Source organism: Martes martes (genome assembly GCF_963455335.1).
Source record: "Martes martes genome assembly, chromosome: 14".
NCBI classification, from domain to species: Eukaryota; Metazoa; Chordata; class Mammalia; order Carnivora; family Mustelidae; genus Martes; species Martes martes.
In genome coordinates, this window is record NC_137902.1 from 54,237,712 (window position 1) to 54,253,724 (window position 16,013).

General features: G+C 48.0%; 1 protein-coding gene across 1 annotated transcript in view; it reads left to right on the top strand.

Annotated features, from left to right (window-relative positions):
• PSAP (prosaposin) overlaps positions 1-16,013 on the top strand; it is a 33,985-nt gene that overhangs the window by 9,809 nt on the left and 8,163 nt on the right. Inside the window, exons 2-7 of the mRNA XM_080822887.1 lie at positions 9,031-9,164; positions 10,938-11,012; positions 11,569-11,694; positions 12,718-12,918; positions 13,486-13,629; positions 14,975-15,031. Of these exons, the coding sequence (XP_080679013.1) occupies positions 9,031-9,164; positions 10,938-11,012; positions 11,569-11,694; positions 12,718-12,918; positions 13,486-13,629; positions 14,975-15,031 (737 nt within the window). The remainder of the gene's footprint in view (positions 1-9,030; positions 9,165-10,937; positions 11,013-11,568; positions 11,695-12,717; positions 12,919-13,485; positions 13,630-14,974; positions 15,032-16,013) is intronic.

The following is a 16,013-nucleotide window of genomic DNA, read 5'->3' on the forward strand; positions in this document are numbered from 1 at the left end:
CGCTCCCAGGTTCAGCCTCTCTTGGTCTCCTAGCAGCCTGCCTGTTGCCATGGTGGTCCGTTCGTTACCCAGGCGGCAGGTCCGTTGCCCTGTGGAATGTCTGCTCTGATCCTTGGTGCTGTGAAGCTGCTTGTATTTTCTGTTACTCTCTTTTTGGTAACTAGACTCTGAAAAGTATTTAGCATATGTTATCTAAGATATTTACAAGGGAAAACAATGGCTAAAATAATAAGACTGATTGTTTAAATAAGTGGAGCATAAGATGCATCTTCTTGGAAAGGTTGCTCCCTTCATTCTGAGAGTGTTTTTGAAAACCTCCAGTGATTAAGTTGTGTATGTAGGCTTTTAAATATCCTCAGTGGAGGTAAGCCTTGTCATCTGGGGACTCTTCTGGTGAATGAGGTAGGTGATTAAGCTGGTAGTTAGGCTTAGGTCTGACTGCAGACAGCAGAGATCTAGGATAGCAGTGGCTTAAAATGATAGAACCGTCCCTGTCGTTCCATGGGAAGTTCAGGAGCCGGACAGTCCGGGGCTAGTGTGGTGGTTCTATTTCCAGAAGTGCTGAGAGACCGCTTCCTTGAGGTCTGTCTAGCCCCATTCTTCATGAGTGCTAAAGATGCAGAGGTCACACTTGTCTTTCAAGGCCAGAATGTGGTTTCCTGACCAGACTCTGCTACAGGGGAGACTGGGAAATGTAGTTTTTAAATCTTGGCAGCCATGTGTGTAGCTGAAAAAAATCTGTGATTCTGCTCCCGTGAAAGGAGTGCAGACGGGGAACAGCTTGTGGTCTCGTGACAAACCCAAGTTCCTCTGTTGGGTGTGCAACAAAGCCTGTCTCTGAGACAATCAGGTTTGCTGCAAGGGAAGGGTTTATTTGAGAGCCAGCCAAACAAGGAGACCGAGGGCAAGCCTCAGATCCTCCTCCCTGAAGGGGGAGAGAACAAGTTTTTAATCATAGGGGTTGAGATTACATATGTATATTGATGGAAAGGGAGGGGTGGGGAACCAGGCCGGTTCATGGGGAAAGGTGGAGCATGTGCACTGAGCCAGCATATGTGACCTGTTCCGGGTTCATTTTGGGGTGGGGAGGTAACATTAAAATGAGGCAAAATTGGGGTCCTGACATCATCATCTTAAGGAGAGGGGCTGTGTGCATGCTCTGAGGCCCATATAAACTGGATGGGGTCTTGGGGTCCTATCTCAGGTGAGGAATGCAGGGCCTTGCTTGTTCATGGGCTGGAATCTTATCAGTGACCTTCAGCCCAGGCCTCTGCAGGGACAGCTAGTGGGTTTGTGAGTGGGGTCTGGAAAGAAACAACAGCTGATTAGGGAGAAACAAGTCTCTGAAAAACAAGCTTTAAATCTCCTGATAGTGTCAGCCTCATTAACCCGATGAGGTACGGTTTTAGTTTCTGCCGTATTGAGCAGTAATAATTGTTCCCTGAAACTAGTTGGTAAGGTTTAACTTTTTTCTGACTTTGAAGGTAACATGGGAAAAAAATTGTACTGTTGGGTCCCCCCAAAATTGGGTACCCCAATAATGGGTCCGTGATTAAAGGAGTGAGACTGATACACAGCGAAGGTCAAGCAAAGCTTTATTTCGTGCCAAGCATTAAGAATCTGACCGGACCGTCAAACAGACCGGTCGGGGCCGCCCCTACAGAGAGGACGACCCCTCCCTGCTTTCCAGACTAACTTTTATAGAGCAAAGGCCATGTGGTTGGGCCTGGCCACGCACAGGTGGCCAATGAGATTGTAACACACACAGGAAACTCCACAGTGATGCTAGGTGACCAATTGAATTACAATTTACCCTAGTAGACATTTGAACCAGCCTATCACCTAGTTCAGAATTGGCGCCCCAAGGGTGGGGCCCTTACTCCTTGGTAGCTCGGAGACAGTATGCGCCCCCACTGATTGAATACCTCCACCTGGCCTGACCCACCCTTGTATTTGGACTTTGTTACCTGGGACTGGTTTCCCGGACTTGGTTTTAAATAAGTTCCCCTGGTGGGGGGGTGGGGGGTGAGGGGGGTGGGGGGGCCCGGTGCCAAGTTCAATTTAAGTTTTACAACAAAATGGCAGTTCAACTGGGGTGGGGCCGCTCTGGCTGAATAGGCCCTTACAGTACCACGATGTAAAAATTGTACCACGATGTAAAAACGAGAACGTGAATGCCTTGCATTGGTGGTTCTTCCCCTCACATCCATCATTCACAGTTAGGTCCACGATTAACGGAGTTGTAGGTACCAGGCAGTCTGTCCTGGCTTTCTTGGCTTTCTTGGCTTTCTCATTGATTTGCACAGAATTCCTGAGAAAAGGATACTCTTTTTTTCCCTATATTTTGCAGATAATTGTGGCATAAGTAATTGTCCCGGCCTTGGCTTTAGTAGCTAGCAGAGCAGGGGGTGTTCAGGAAGGCCAGTCTGCCCCCAGCACTCAGGGCAGCCATCATTTTGTCATATAGCTACCTTATCCTTCCAGAAAGGCAGAGGTTTTGAGGGTGCTTTTCTAAAAAAAGGTGGGTTCCAGGAAAAACGAACTATGACAACTATATCCGGATCGGAGGCAAAAAAGCCCATAGCCGCAGTGTCATGAATTACTGAGAGCATTTCATCTGTGGTACCTCCAGTGCCTTGCTGGGCACCTCTCATTCTTGCTCAGGCAAACCTCTCGTTTAGCACCTGTGTACATGGTGGCGACTCCTGGTTCTCCAACAGTGGAGCCTGTGTTTCCCTCTGTGTGACTAACCAACAGCTTCTGAGGATGTGGGGTATAACTCTTTAGGTCTTTGTATTGCCAGTTAAATACTTGATGAAATGCAGAGTAAACAAACACAACAGCCTGGTTTCTGATGTTTGTGGGAGCGCCTATTTTGGGCAAGGAAGTGAATCAGAAAGTTCTGCTGTTGCTACTACAGGTGGTGGTGACGACGATGATGATAGCACTTGACTTCTGTAGCCCTGCCCTGTGTTTTACAAATATTGGTTACTTTTTATAAACTTCTAGGAGTACTAGTAATAGGCCCATTTTGCAGATCGGAAGACTGAAGTTGTAAGATCACCTGATTAGATTTGGTAAGCTATAGTCTGAGTCCTTGACTGTCTGATTTCAAAGCCAGTCTGGTAGGGGAGTTGAGATGTGTGGCTAAATGAAAATGCCGGAGAGATGCTGGTAAAGGCGGGATGGCTGAGAGATGTAGTATCCGGGCAGTTGAAAATGGATAATGCTGTCATCTTGATTCTCAGCAACATTCCAGTGACCCTAGTAACTGCATCTTCATTTTACTCACAGATGAAGAAAAAGCTCAGGACAGTGATTGGCTGAAGGTCATTTATTTGGGTGGGACTTGGAGGCAGATCTTGTTTTTTTTTTGTTTGTTTGTTTCTCTTTTTTTTTTCAGTATTCCACATTTGAAAAACATTTAATTTAGACGGTAGGTCAGTTACCTTAGATGTCCCATTTTCTAAGCTCAAGGTTTAGGGTTTTTTGTTTGTGTGTTTGTTTTGCAAGAAGTCATCACACTTAAAACACAACGGAGCTCTAGTGAGCTCTTCCTGCCTTCCAGGCCCACTGAGGTTTTTTTGTCTAGGGGCTAGAGCTGCCACAAAACCCATTTCTGGTCTTGCTTATGGCAGCCGTTCTCAGTAAGGCAATATTGCATTACAGCCTATTTTTTATAAATGACGTACGTGTGGGTCCTTTAGAACATGTCTATTTTCTTCTAGGCCTGGGAGTAAAAAGAGAACACAGTGCACCCATCCATTTACTAAGGAAATGCAGTTGAAGTTCTTTGTCTTAGAAAACAGCACAAAGCCTGTGTTTCCTTAATAAAAGGAAACTTGCCTGTAGGGCTTTAGTGTCTCTGAAGGGATAATTTTTGTAATCTCAGTTTACCACTGTGTTGTCATTGAGGGCTCAAATCAGACCTTGGAACTGAGAGGGCTAGTGGCTGGTTTGTCCTGAGGAGTGTTTGTGTCTTAACATATTTAATTAGAACTGTCCAAGGGGTCAGGCACTTTTTTTCTAAGAACTTTCCTAGAGTTCAGCATATTGCCTCAAAAGAAGGAAGTTGGTATTTGGGGGCAGAGTGTGGGAGAATGAGAATAGAGATGAATGCTTTGCTGAGAACATGTTTTGAGAAATAACTCATCAGAAAGTGGCTTAGGATAATTTTTATATGTTGGTTATATATACCCACTGAAAATGTCGTTTGCCTCATTGTTAAGGAGTGAAGCTGTGTAGCCCCTAAAAGGATTTCTCTTACACAGAATTCCTTGTAGATTGGGCTTTTTTTTTTTTTTTTTTCTGTGTGGTTGCTTCTTCTGCTTTTGGAGAGGTCCTCATCTAAGGAGGCAGCTCATTCTCTTTATAACCCCGTGGATGGCCCCTACCTCCAGCTGTGGTCTGTTTGCTTTAGCCTCTACCCATTGCTCTGAGGTCTGGGTCTGAAACCACACAGCAGATCCACTCCCATTTGATAGGTGGAAGGCGTCCTTTCTCTGTGAAGGTGGCTGTGTTTCTCAGAAGGATTGTCTCTCCCAGCTAAACACCTCCGGTCTTCTAGGGGACCCGGGAATGGTGTCACGTGCCCTCACCTTCCCAACCTGTGCTTGTCACTGAGTCACGGGAAGCAGAGCGCACAGGTGTGTGCTGTCCTTCCTGTGACCTGAGCCCTGCTGCGTGTTCACATTGTTTTTTATTTTTACTTTTTAAAAGATTTCACTTATTAATTTGACAGGAAGGAGGAGGAGAGGGAGAGAGAGTGCTGGTACAAAGCGGGGGAGGGGAGCCACATGGCAGGCAGTGGGAGAGGGAGAAGCAGGTGCTCTCCTGATCAGGGAGTCCAGCTCAGCCCAGATGTGGGGGCTGGATCCCAGATCCCCAGATCATGACCTGAGCCAAAGACAGACGTTCAGCCTACTGAGCCACCCAGGCGCCCCTCATGTTCGCATTTAAGTTTAACCCTGTGAGTTTCATTTTTCTAGCTGTCTGTTCTTTTGGAATCTATTAGTTCCTCTCTCAGTCCTGCTGCTACTGCTTCTTGCTTGGAATTTTTGGTATGAGCTTTCCATTCAAATTCGTGCCCCATCATCTGGATCCCCCCCACCTCCTTTTCAGTTCTTCTGCCACATCATGCCTGGGTCTTAAAGACACTGGCATGAGCCATTGCCCACAGGGCGAGCTTTCAAGTAGGGCTGAGAGTGCTAGTTGAGGTTCTTCTCATGAGGCCTGAGGTCTGTCTTTGCAGCCTGGCTCCTGCGAAGGCAAAGATTTCTCTCCTTTGGAGTGTTCGAGAATTTCCTTTCTCCCTCAGCAGCCAGTTCAGATTTCACTGTGAAGAAGCCTCCGCTCGCTCCCCCGCGCGGCTAGTGACTTTGCTGCTCTAGGGCCCCTGTTTTCGGTTAACATACCACCATTTCTTTGGGGTTTGTCCCTCCCACTGTGGACTCGGAGAGCCTAAGTCTGTTTACTCTGCTCAGCTGCCCGAGCGCAACGTTCTTGGCCCAGTCAGTGGTGTTTGGTAATCATGCCTTCATCGAAGTTGTTTTCCTACTTGGGTAGAGGAAAACCGTGCATGCTCTTAGAGCCTGCCTTCCGTCCCCACTGGGATCCCTGACAGCAGTAGTGCCCGAGGGCTCCCTGAAATGGTGTGAGGGTGTTACGTGTAAATACATTTTCCAGGAAAAGGATTCTCGTGTCTCAGAGTGTTCTGACCCCACTGGTTGTGTCCCTCACAGGGCATTGGGTCCTGAAATCAGTACCTGAACCCTCCCCAGGTAACCAGCGGCATCACCCATGCTTGTGTTTTGGCCTCATATTACTTGTTCTGAGGACACACAGTTGTTTCTGTTAATAGATGTTGGGTCATTTTAGGACATCAGATTTGTTGTATACCACAGACTATTTTTATAATACGCACCTTTAGAAAAGTTGGCTTTAAGTTGAAGGAACATGGGAGTGTCTTACTGAGAATTTAATTTCTAGGAGCTGGGAATTGTTTTAGGCTTGACTTTGCGGGCTTTGTAGGTCTGCCAGATTGGCCACTGTGCATACATACCTTTTACTCGGGGAGTTCTGAGGTGGGCCATGGAGTAACAGTAACTGTTGGGATTGTGGAATGACTTGGGTTTTTGTTAGCTGGACCAGTCTCATAACCAGCTACCCAGGACTGTTTTTAGTGTGGACAGTTTTGCCAAAGCTGGTAACAAAGTCATTATTGCACAGGACTACTGTTTCAAGTTCTTTGAAGGAGTAAATTAGCTACAGAGTATTCTTGCTTTTTGGGCATATGATAGTGTGTCCTGTTCCTGAAACCTGATAGGTTTTGGCCCTGTAGCCAATTCCTGACTGGGATGGTTGGAGAAAAATCCTGAATCGAAGTTCTAGTTCAGTGCGTATTTGTGAGAATGGAGAATGGTGGTCAGTCTGGCCTTGTGTAGGGAAGGCTGCTCCCTGGCCCTGCCTTTTTCTCAGAATCCTGTCTGGCTGTGGTCTACTGATGCCTAACCTCTTTCTGGCTTCCCTGTGTATCACTGCATTCTTTTGCCTAGAGACTCATTTTGTAGCTTCCTGTTATTTTTCCGGCTCTTTTCTCCCAATTGGAGGTAGAACCATTTGGTGTATCTTGGGTGCTTTTCAGGATTCCCTGGGGCCTGGTACCTGGGAGGAACATGGGAGGCGCTTCTGGAACCTCTTGGCTCTGTGTGCTCTGTGGTGACAACCCACACTTCCCAGAACCCTTACCCTTGTGACACAGTTTTTGCCCACTCCCCTTTTCCCCAGACCTACAGCTGATGGCTGGTCCCAGCCTAGCTTGGCTACATTTCAGGTATTAAGCTGCTGTGAACCATCTGGGGATTAGTATGTACTGTTGAATCTGCTGCATGTTTTCCCCTGGAAACCAGAGTCCGAGCCAGTGGCTGTTGGAGTATGGCTAGTTCAGTTGCATTTGTGAACTGGTTATGGATGTGATTTTTTTTTTTTAAGATTTTATTTATGTATTTGACAGACAGAGATCACTGGTAGGCAGAGAGGCAGCCAGAGAGAGAGGAAGGGAAGCAGGCTCCCTGCTGAGCAGAGAGCCCAGTGCGGGGCTCCATCCCAGGATCCTGGGATCATGACCTGAGCCGAAGGCAGAGGCTTTAACCCACTGAGCCACCCAGGCACCCCTATGGATGTGATTTTTGTTGCAAAGGGCCATTGAAGGCAGTAACCTGGGTAGCAGATTCATTTGCCAGTGTCTGAATGGATACAGATCATCTGGCTTGAACTTTCTGCAAACATGTGACTCAGTCTTTGTGTGAATAGTTTGTGGAATATAGCTTTGGTTGAAAAGCTAGTAATGACCGCATTTCATTGCTTTTCCTTTCCTGGAGTGAGAGCACCTACCAACCTCCATGCTTTGTATACTGTGTATGTGTTACATATCTGTGGAATCACGGTGCCTTCTCGTTGGCTTACAAATTGAAGCAAGGTGCCACGTGACTCCTGAGGTTCTCAGTCGAGCTCATGGGTGGCAGTGGGCTTTCTCCTCAGACTTGGGCCTCGTGTTTCCTATTCACAGTAGAAGGTGTTTCTGCCCTACTGAAGTGTCGTTGGGAGTTGGCGTCCTGCACCATTACCCATTTTTGTGTAGCTCGCCCCGATGGAATCTGTTGTTTTCTAGCTGACTTGTTGGCTTAGAGGTGAGATGCCAAAGTCAGGGTTACCGTAGACCTATTTTAAGAAACATAGGTACTCTTAAGGTCGTTTATAAAGTAAGTGGACGTGTAAAAGTGGAAAAAGAAAAGTTATTCACATACAACGTAATATTGGGAGTTTCCGCGAGCCACCCTGCCTTTTTTGTGCAACTTTTGTATAATTTCATATTCTTGAATTTTTTTTCTACTTGATATGTGATATTTTTATACTTAACAGCTACATAATCTTTTTAGTAAGAGTATCATTAGTTTTTTTCCCCTCTGTTTTTGGCCATTCAGGTTACATCTACTTTTATTTTCAGTATTGTAAATTACACTTAATAAATATATTTATGCATATCACATTTTGCCTCTTGGATTGCTGTATTTCCGTAAAATCTATTTCTAGAAATGGATTACCTTTTTTTTTTTTTTTTTTTTTAAAGTAGGTTCCACACCCAGTGTGGAGCTCATTGTGGGGCTTGAATTCATGACCCGAGATCAAGACCTGAGATCAAGAGTCAGGACACTTAACTGACTAAATGTCCAAGGTGCCCCTAGAAGTGGATTACTTTTTTGAAGGGGGATTTTTTCCCCCCAGTACCTGACATATATTAATATATTAAGAAGTTCTTACCAGTTACGCTTATTGGCCTTACAAATGCCTATTTTACTACAGACTTGTCACTTTTTTCCCTTTGGCTATTTAACTTTCAAAATATGGCGCCTTCTTGCTGTAACCTGTCTATCTTTGGTCCTAGGGGACTTGGAGCAGTTCTTGTGTTTTTCCCTAGTCCTGTTTCTGCACATGTGACTTCTGCCCGGGTCCTTTGTTCACTCTCACAGCAGGTGCCAGGCCGTGCACCCGGTTTTGAGTGGACACCTGTTTGCTGGGTGATACCAGAGGGGAATCACGGAGGGTTTTTTGTTGGTAGAATTGTTTATGAAGTTTGATTTATAAAAGGGCTCTTCTACTAGAACATTAAGAATCATTGTTTGTGTAATAAGGATATGAATCTTGTTTTCCCTACAGATTAAAAAAATTCTGTAGAAGTTGAAATTTTCTAAAATTAAATCTGTCAGCATTTTCTCCCATGATTTCTTTTATTCATGGAAGATTTTTGAGGTTATAAAGATTACTGTTTAGACATAGTTCAAGAGGAAAAAAGCACACCAGGCAAATTAGTCCCTCCCGGCCCTGTGACTTAGGCGGACTTAGACGGTCACTGAGCTTCTTGAGCCAGTGCCGCTGTGTGGTTTGTGCACCACAGGAGCTGAGCTGGTGTGTCCTTCACCCTGGGTAGCTGTGTGATGGGGGGCCGCCTTCTCATGCTGGTTTTTCTTTCAGCTCTAGCCAGCCCTGTCCTGGGCCTGAAGGAATGCACCAGAGGCTCGGCGGTGTGGTGCCAGAATGTGAAGACGGCAGCTGATTGCGGAGCCCTGAAGCACTGCCTGCAGACCGTCTGGAGCAAGCCAACGGTGGTGAGTGCCGTGGGGACTGTACCCCATCTCCTTACGTGGTCTGGAGCTGGTGGCCGTTTCCAAAGCTTCCAAAGCACGCTCTCGTCTCGCTTCATTTGCTCTTCTCGGTGACCTTGCTAGGGAGGCACTCCCTGTTGCAGGGTGGATCCGTTTCAGCGCAGTGGAAATGGAGTCACAGAGAGGTTAAGGTTCTCTTCCCCCGAGGTTGCTGAGTCTCCTGGTCGCAGAGAGAGGATGAGGTCTGCCCATGGCCACTATTGTGTGCACTCCATGCTGCCTTCCAGGCCTCTGTGCCCATCCCACCAGTTTCAGTATATGTGCTGCCGAAGCAAGCATGATGCTACTGATTTTTCATCCAAATGGTGTTAAATATAGCATATTAATACGGGGCTCTTAACGCTCATGGGGAATAATACTCAGAGGTGACAAAGCTCAGGGGCATTCTTCGCACCACCAGAACTCCTCTGGGGAGATGCCCGAGCTGTGCTGGCTGCAACAGCTGACTGCAGAATGCGGGCCTGGCTGGCTCCGGGCTGTGCCACCTCTGACTGCATGGAGTTCCAGGTCTAAGACTTGACACTAGTGGCCACTAGAGCTGCTTCATTATGAGAAGAACAATTAAAAACCCTGTTCTTTTAGAAATACTTTCTGAATTTGCTGGATCACTACCATCTGTGGCCAAAATTACTTTCTGATTTGGTTTCTAATTTGCTTCTCATCTCGTTTTTAATGAGGCTTCCTCTTTTCAAATTCAGCATGTGACAGGGGAGGACTTAGGGCGCGCCCTCTCTCTCTCGCTCTTTTTTTTTTCTTTTTTTTTAAAGATTTTATGTATGTATTAGAGAACAAGAGAGCGCAAGCAGGGGGAGAAGCAGGCTCTTTGCTGAGGAGGGAGCCTGATGTGGGACTTGATCCCAGGACCTTGGGATCATGACCTGAGTGGAAGGCAGATGCCCAACCAACTGAGCCACCCAGGCGCTCAGCTCTTTTTTTTTGATACGGCAGTCTCAGGGGTGCCTGAATCTGGTATTAGCCTAACAAGGTCCAGAGGTTCAGTTAGATTTCTTTCCATGCAGCTTAGTTACAGGTGTTCCTTCTTCTCACCCAGACGTGTTAGTTCCTTCTTTGTGGGTTGAAAATCAGTTGCCCTTAAGAAGGAAGCTTCCCACGAGCCACAAGAAGCAGCTAGAATCTCCATGTCCTGGGCCACATGGGCCCATGGGTGCCCAGGCTTCTCAGGGCATGGGTGTGATGTTTCTAAGCTCTGGGGTGGTGACATATGGCTTCCACATGAACATAGCAGCCCCTGGGAGCTGGAAGGGGATAGAGTGCAGGAGTCAGTGCCAGTGTCTGGCTGGGCTTCTCTGCCCCACCACCTTTTACTGTCTTATAGTGATACTGGCCCCAGGTGACTGGTTTTCCCTAATTTCTGTTGCTCTGATTTTCACCTTTCCAGCCTCAGTTTCTTCCTGGAGCTGTTGTGAGCATTAGTATGACATTTGGCCTGTGCCACGTGTGCTGAGGCATAGAAAAGGGTACAAGAAAAGGGTATCTTTCCCTAGAAGCACAGAGTGTTCTGGTCAGTGCCTCCAATCCTTCCCACGTGGCATCTGTGTGCTTCTTATCTAGGTTGGGGAACCAGGATGTGCCTGTGTGCCCGACATCCCTGGTTGGATAGGATAGCACAGAGGCCAGGGGGCTTTTCAGCTCTGTACGGTATGCATTATGTCCTGCAAATACAGCTCGCTCTCTCCCTCATGTTCTTCCTCTTAGAAATCCCTTCCCTGCGACATATGCAAAGATGTCATCACTGCAGCTGGCGACATGCTGAAAGACAATGCCACTGAGGTGAGCCTCCAGCAGGATGTGTGACCACGCATGCACGGTGGCCACACGGCCATGTGTGTCTGTTCCTTAGAAGAGCTTTCTGGGGCTTTGGGGTCTAACGAGGGATGGTCTAGGGCCAGGTAGGAAGTAATTCAGATCTTGTGAGCCACATACGTCTTCTGTCACATAGTGCCCCCCCCCCACATCCTTTAAGAATGTAAAAGCCATCCTGAGCCACAGGCTGAACAGAAACCTAGCTTGCTGTTCCCTGGCCTCAGTGTTTAAATGCCCAGGGTTGATGGGGATTTTCATATTGCTGGTGGCTACCTTTAGGTCCGTTTTGGCTGTCTCTGCTCAGAGTTCCCTATGCCTGTGAGATCGCAGGTCAGAGTGGCCTCATTTTGAGGAACGTCTGCTTCTTGCCTGTGTGTCTGATGCAGCCACGGCCAGCTATTGGGCCTTTCCCAGGGCTCTTCCCTGAGGCCGCTGTTTGCTGGGAGGTGTGGAGGTCCCCTGCTCTCAGTCCTTTGCAGAGCAGAAGTCCATCCTGATCCGACTGTTGCCTGTATCCTCTTAGCAAGAGATCCTCGTGTACTTGGAGAAGACCTGTGACTGGCTGCCTAATCCGAACTTGTCTGCCTCGTGCAGGGAGATGGTTGATTCCTACCTCCCAGTCATCCTGGACATGATTAAAGGACAAATGGTATGTGGTGGTGGTGGAAAGACTCTTTCTTTAGGGAACTTTGGGTGCCGTGGGAGGTGCCAGACGAGAACAGAATGATGAAAGTGGAAAGTTTTTTCCATGGATTTGGATTTTCTCAACAGCTTGTCACTGCAGTTCTGACATCTGCAGATGGCTTTGGCCCTCAGAACACTCTGCGTGTAACCGTCGGTTGAGGGAGAGTACAGGAAATGGAAACTTGAAGAATGAAGGAATTGTAAACTGCTACAACATTTATACGTGCCCGTTTGCTAGCTCATGTCAGGGCTTTAGCTCTCCCTTTGAGCATGCAGTTCATTCCATTTCTGGGATTTTATCTTGAGTGGACTCAGCGACGGGGTTCTGCTTGCATTCAGATAAGCATCTACCGTGTGTAAGCCACATGCCACAGACGAGTTGGGTTTGTGGAATTAGAAAAGACAGTAAGAAATAGGAGGTGCTCAGAAAACTGGGCCAGCAGGGAAGGAGTGTTCCGGGGTTGGTCCAAGGTTTTAATGAGAATGGCATGGGTCACACCGTGCAAGGCCTTTCTGGCAGTGTTTCAGGATTGCAAATGCAGTAGGAAATCCTCGGAGGGCTCAAGGGAGAAGTGACATCAGAGGTACCTTCTTTGAAGGGTTTGGTCTAGGTCCTACCAGTTGGGAGTTGGAAGAGGGGAAGCTGGCAGGACAGTCTGTGTGAGATGTGATGGGGCAGTGAAGGGGACAGATGTGTGTTCTGTTTCAGAGGAGAAATGGGCAGGACCTGCTGAGGGAGGGGAGGGACCGAGGGAAGAGTCAGGAATGTCTGCCAGGTCTCTGGCTTGAGCTGCAGGGAGCTGAGTGGGGAAGCCATTTGCTAAAAGTGGAGTTGGAGTGGGGAGCAGGTCAGGTGGTTTTGTGAGCAGGGCATAGCGTGTGTGAGTCAGGCCAGGAGGTGAGGACAGAGACTCATTCAGGGGTGCTGGGCAGTGGTCTTTTTTTCCTTTGGGGGAGAGGATTTCCAGCTGGACTTCTTCCCCACTAGAGCCATCCTGGGGAGGTGTGCTCCGCTCTCAATCTCTGCGAGTCTCTTCAAAAGCACCTGGCAGAATTGAATCACCAGAAACAGCTCGAGTCTAATAAGATCCCGGAACTGGATGTGGCTGAGGTGGTGGCTCCCTTCATGGCCAACATCCCCCTCCTCCTCTACCCTCAGGATGGCCCCCACAGCGAGCCCCAGCAGAAGGTAAGGCTGTAGGCCCAGCCGCTGAGGGCCCTGTTTCTGGTTGGATTAGAGATGACCCATGAGAGGGGCTCTGTGTGTGTGTGTGTTTCTCAAACTGGGGGCTTATTCCTTCATTTGACCTTCAGTCTCCTGAACCACACTTCAGATGGTTGTGCCGTGGAGGTTCTGAAGAACTTGGGATATTTAAAGCATGCAAAGACTACTCTCCATTGCAATTCAATTTATTGAAATCAGTGCCTAATTGATTTTAAGCCTGTTGATAATTTTAGAGCCTATAAAAACAGAGCTGGAGCACCTGCTTGGCTCACTTGGTGGAGTGTGTAACTCTGGATCTTGGGGTTGTGGGTTCAAGTGCTACACTGGGTATAGCCATTATTTTAAAAAAAACAAACAAAACACAAACTTTAAAAACACAGAACCGTTCAGTAAGTCACTCCCTAGTGCTGTGGTCATGAACACATAAGGAAATTTTCTTGGGAATTTGGATCCTCTTAGTGATCCTAGGAGTGTGCTGTGTTCACGCCTGACAGCCCTGCCCCCTGCCCCCCTGCCGCCCCTTCTCTGTAGGCTGGTGGGGATGTCTGCCAGGACTGCATCCAGATGGTGACGGACATCCAGAATGCTGTAAGGACCAACTCCACCTTTGTTGAGGCCTTGGTGGACCATGCCAAGGCACAGTGTGACCTCCTGGGGCCCGGCATGGCTGACATGGTAAATCTTGTCTCGTCATGCATGGTGGGGGTGCGCTGGGCCAGGGAGCTGGGCTCTGGGCATAGGAGGGGGGACCCAAGAAAATTTCAGTTCCTGAGGTACCGTTTTAAGTTCTCACCCCAGAGCTTTGAGGAAGAGATGGTTCAAACAACGCACGCTTTCTTTTTCCCAGAAAGCGGCTGGAGTACTTGCTGTTTACTTAAATGCTTTGTTGGCTGGTTGAATTTGTATGTGTAACCAAACACTTGGGATAAAAGAGTGGAAGGAGACCACTTTTGTGAGGATTTGTTTTGTGAGGATTTGTTTTCCTCCCAGGCCCTGTATGTATAAGAAACAACACTAGAATCCTTTATAACCTTGTTTTTAAAAGCCTGGCTGTTGCGTATAATTCTGAGTGTGCTCTCCCCACAGCCGGGGGTTTGTCCATGGGAAGCCGTGCGGGGGCTCACAAGAGGTTCACCCCGGATGCCTTCCTTACCTTGGTGAATGTTCATCGTGCAGGCTAAGAAACTCATTTTGTTTGTTTCTTAGAGGGTTTCACTTCTTGGACCCTATTCACTTTAACCACACTTGTGTGAAGTTGATGTGTAAAACCAAAGTGCTAGTTTTATACCTGGTAACGGAAAAACCTCGGCTAGACTAGATGTAGGGAAGCTGGCTCTACCAAGTCCATGGGTCTGGGACCTAGAGCAGCCTCTTGGGTAGGAATGGCTTGTTCTGGGAGCTCTGGGTTCTTCCCAGAGGACTTCCTTGGGGAGGCTTTTGGCCTTCTTGAAGTATCTTTGTATATCACTATGTAAACGTGCTTCCCCAGCTCAGCCCTGTTCTGAGGGCTGTTATTACCCTTGGCCTTCTCACTGTGGGGGCACCGGTGTGGCCAGACCCTCTTCTGTGGGGGTCTACAGGAATGAATTATCTAGATGTGGATGAAAGGAAGTTTGCTGAAAATCATAATTTGATTCCTCCTGGATTTTAGCTTTATAATCTTGGCCAGGAATGCATGAGTGGGTTTGAAAAGTCACCGTGAGTTCATAGCAGCACGTCTGATAGCCATGTTCAGAACTGCTCCTGAGAAGTTCTCTGTGACCTTGGGGCAAGTTTGGGCTGTAAAAGGAGATTGGAGGACCTCCTCTCTAAGAGCCTTTGGGACACATTTTCAAAACACCCTTTGCACACCTTTTCCTATCAGGTTTAGGATAAACAAATTGCCATCTTTATCTCAAGATGTTTGTAAGACTACTCTGGGAAACTTGATAGTCACTCGCTGCTGTTTTTGGAAATGCTGGGTTTTTGGTGTGTGATTGCAACGATTAGTGTCACTAACAACTGATTTCTCTCTTCCCAGTGCAAGAACTATATCAACCAATATTCAGACATTGCTGTCCAGATGATGATGCATATGGTAGGTGGCAGGGGACGTTCCCTGTTAGCACTCTTTGCCTCAGACTTTGTGATTCCCAGGTTTTTGAACATTACGTGGTTTAGTTTTCCTTTTCTCCCCTCAGATAACTAATTGGGTTAAAATGAACCTTGTTCAACCAGCAGACTCTCTACCCACAGTTCAGTCCCCCTCTTACCTTCCCCGGCCAGGGTACAGGCTAAGGCAGTTCCCCCTTCTCCCCCTCCCCCCAGGACTGCCCTGGTAGCTTCTGGGTGGTTAGTTGGCCTGTGCATATTGAACTGGTCATTGGGTTTCTAGTGTCTGGCTTTTACCCTGGGACCTGTGGGAATCGTCTGCTCTGGAGCTAGGCCAGGCCTAAGAATTGCTACGTTGTGGCTGGAGTTCGGGGTCATGGGGAGACCCGTCTGCCGGGCGGCCCTGCACCGCAGCAGGGGCCACCGTAGCTGCTGCTGGAGCTCGTAACTCCTGCATGTGCTTCTGACGCATCCAGGCAGTCAGGGCAGCCCTGTGTCCTTAGAGGTAGAAGATACTGATCGTGGCAGTGGGGCTAGCTAGCTCCGTGCAGAAAACTGGTTCAGAGCAGGGTGGTCTGAAGGGATTCTTAAATTGGGAACGTGCCCTGGCTTCCCGAGATCGAAGCTGCAGGGGCTGAGTTGGGGTGGGTTGCACATTTTGTGTCTCCATCCTGCCGACTTTCTGACCATGCTGAGTTTGTTCTCCAGCTGTGGTCAGCAGACTGTGTGGCCCACCGCCTGGTTGTGTAAAGTTTCACTGGAGCACAGTGATCTCCTCTCATTCCGGGCTGCGGCCGTAGAGTTGCAGAGCCGAGAGCTGCCAGCCGGCACAGGGGGAAGCCTGACCCTGTGGCCTAGCTGTAACTGCTCAGGGGCTCTGGCCAGGCGAGAGAGGGTGTCTTTGGGATTATTACACCCTGCCGTGTTCTAAAAATGCTTCAGAGGCAGCTTACAGAGACACAGCTAGA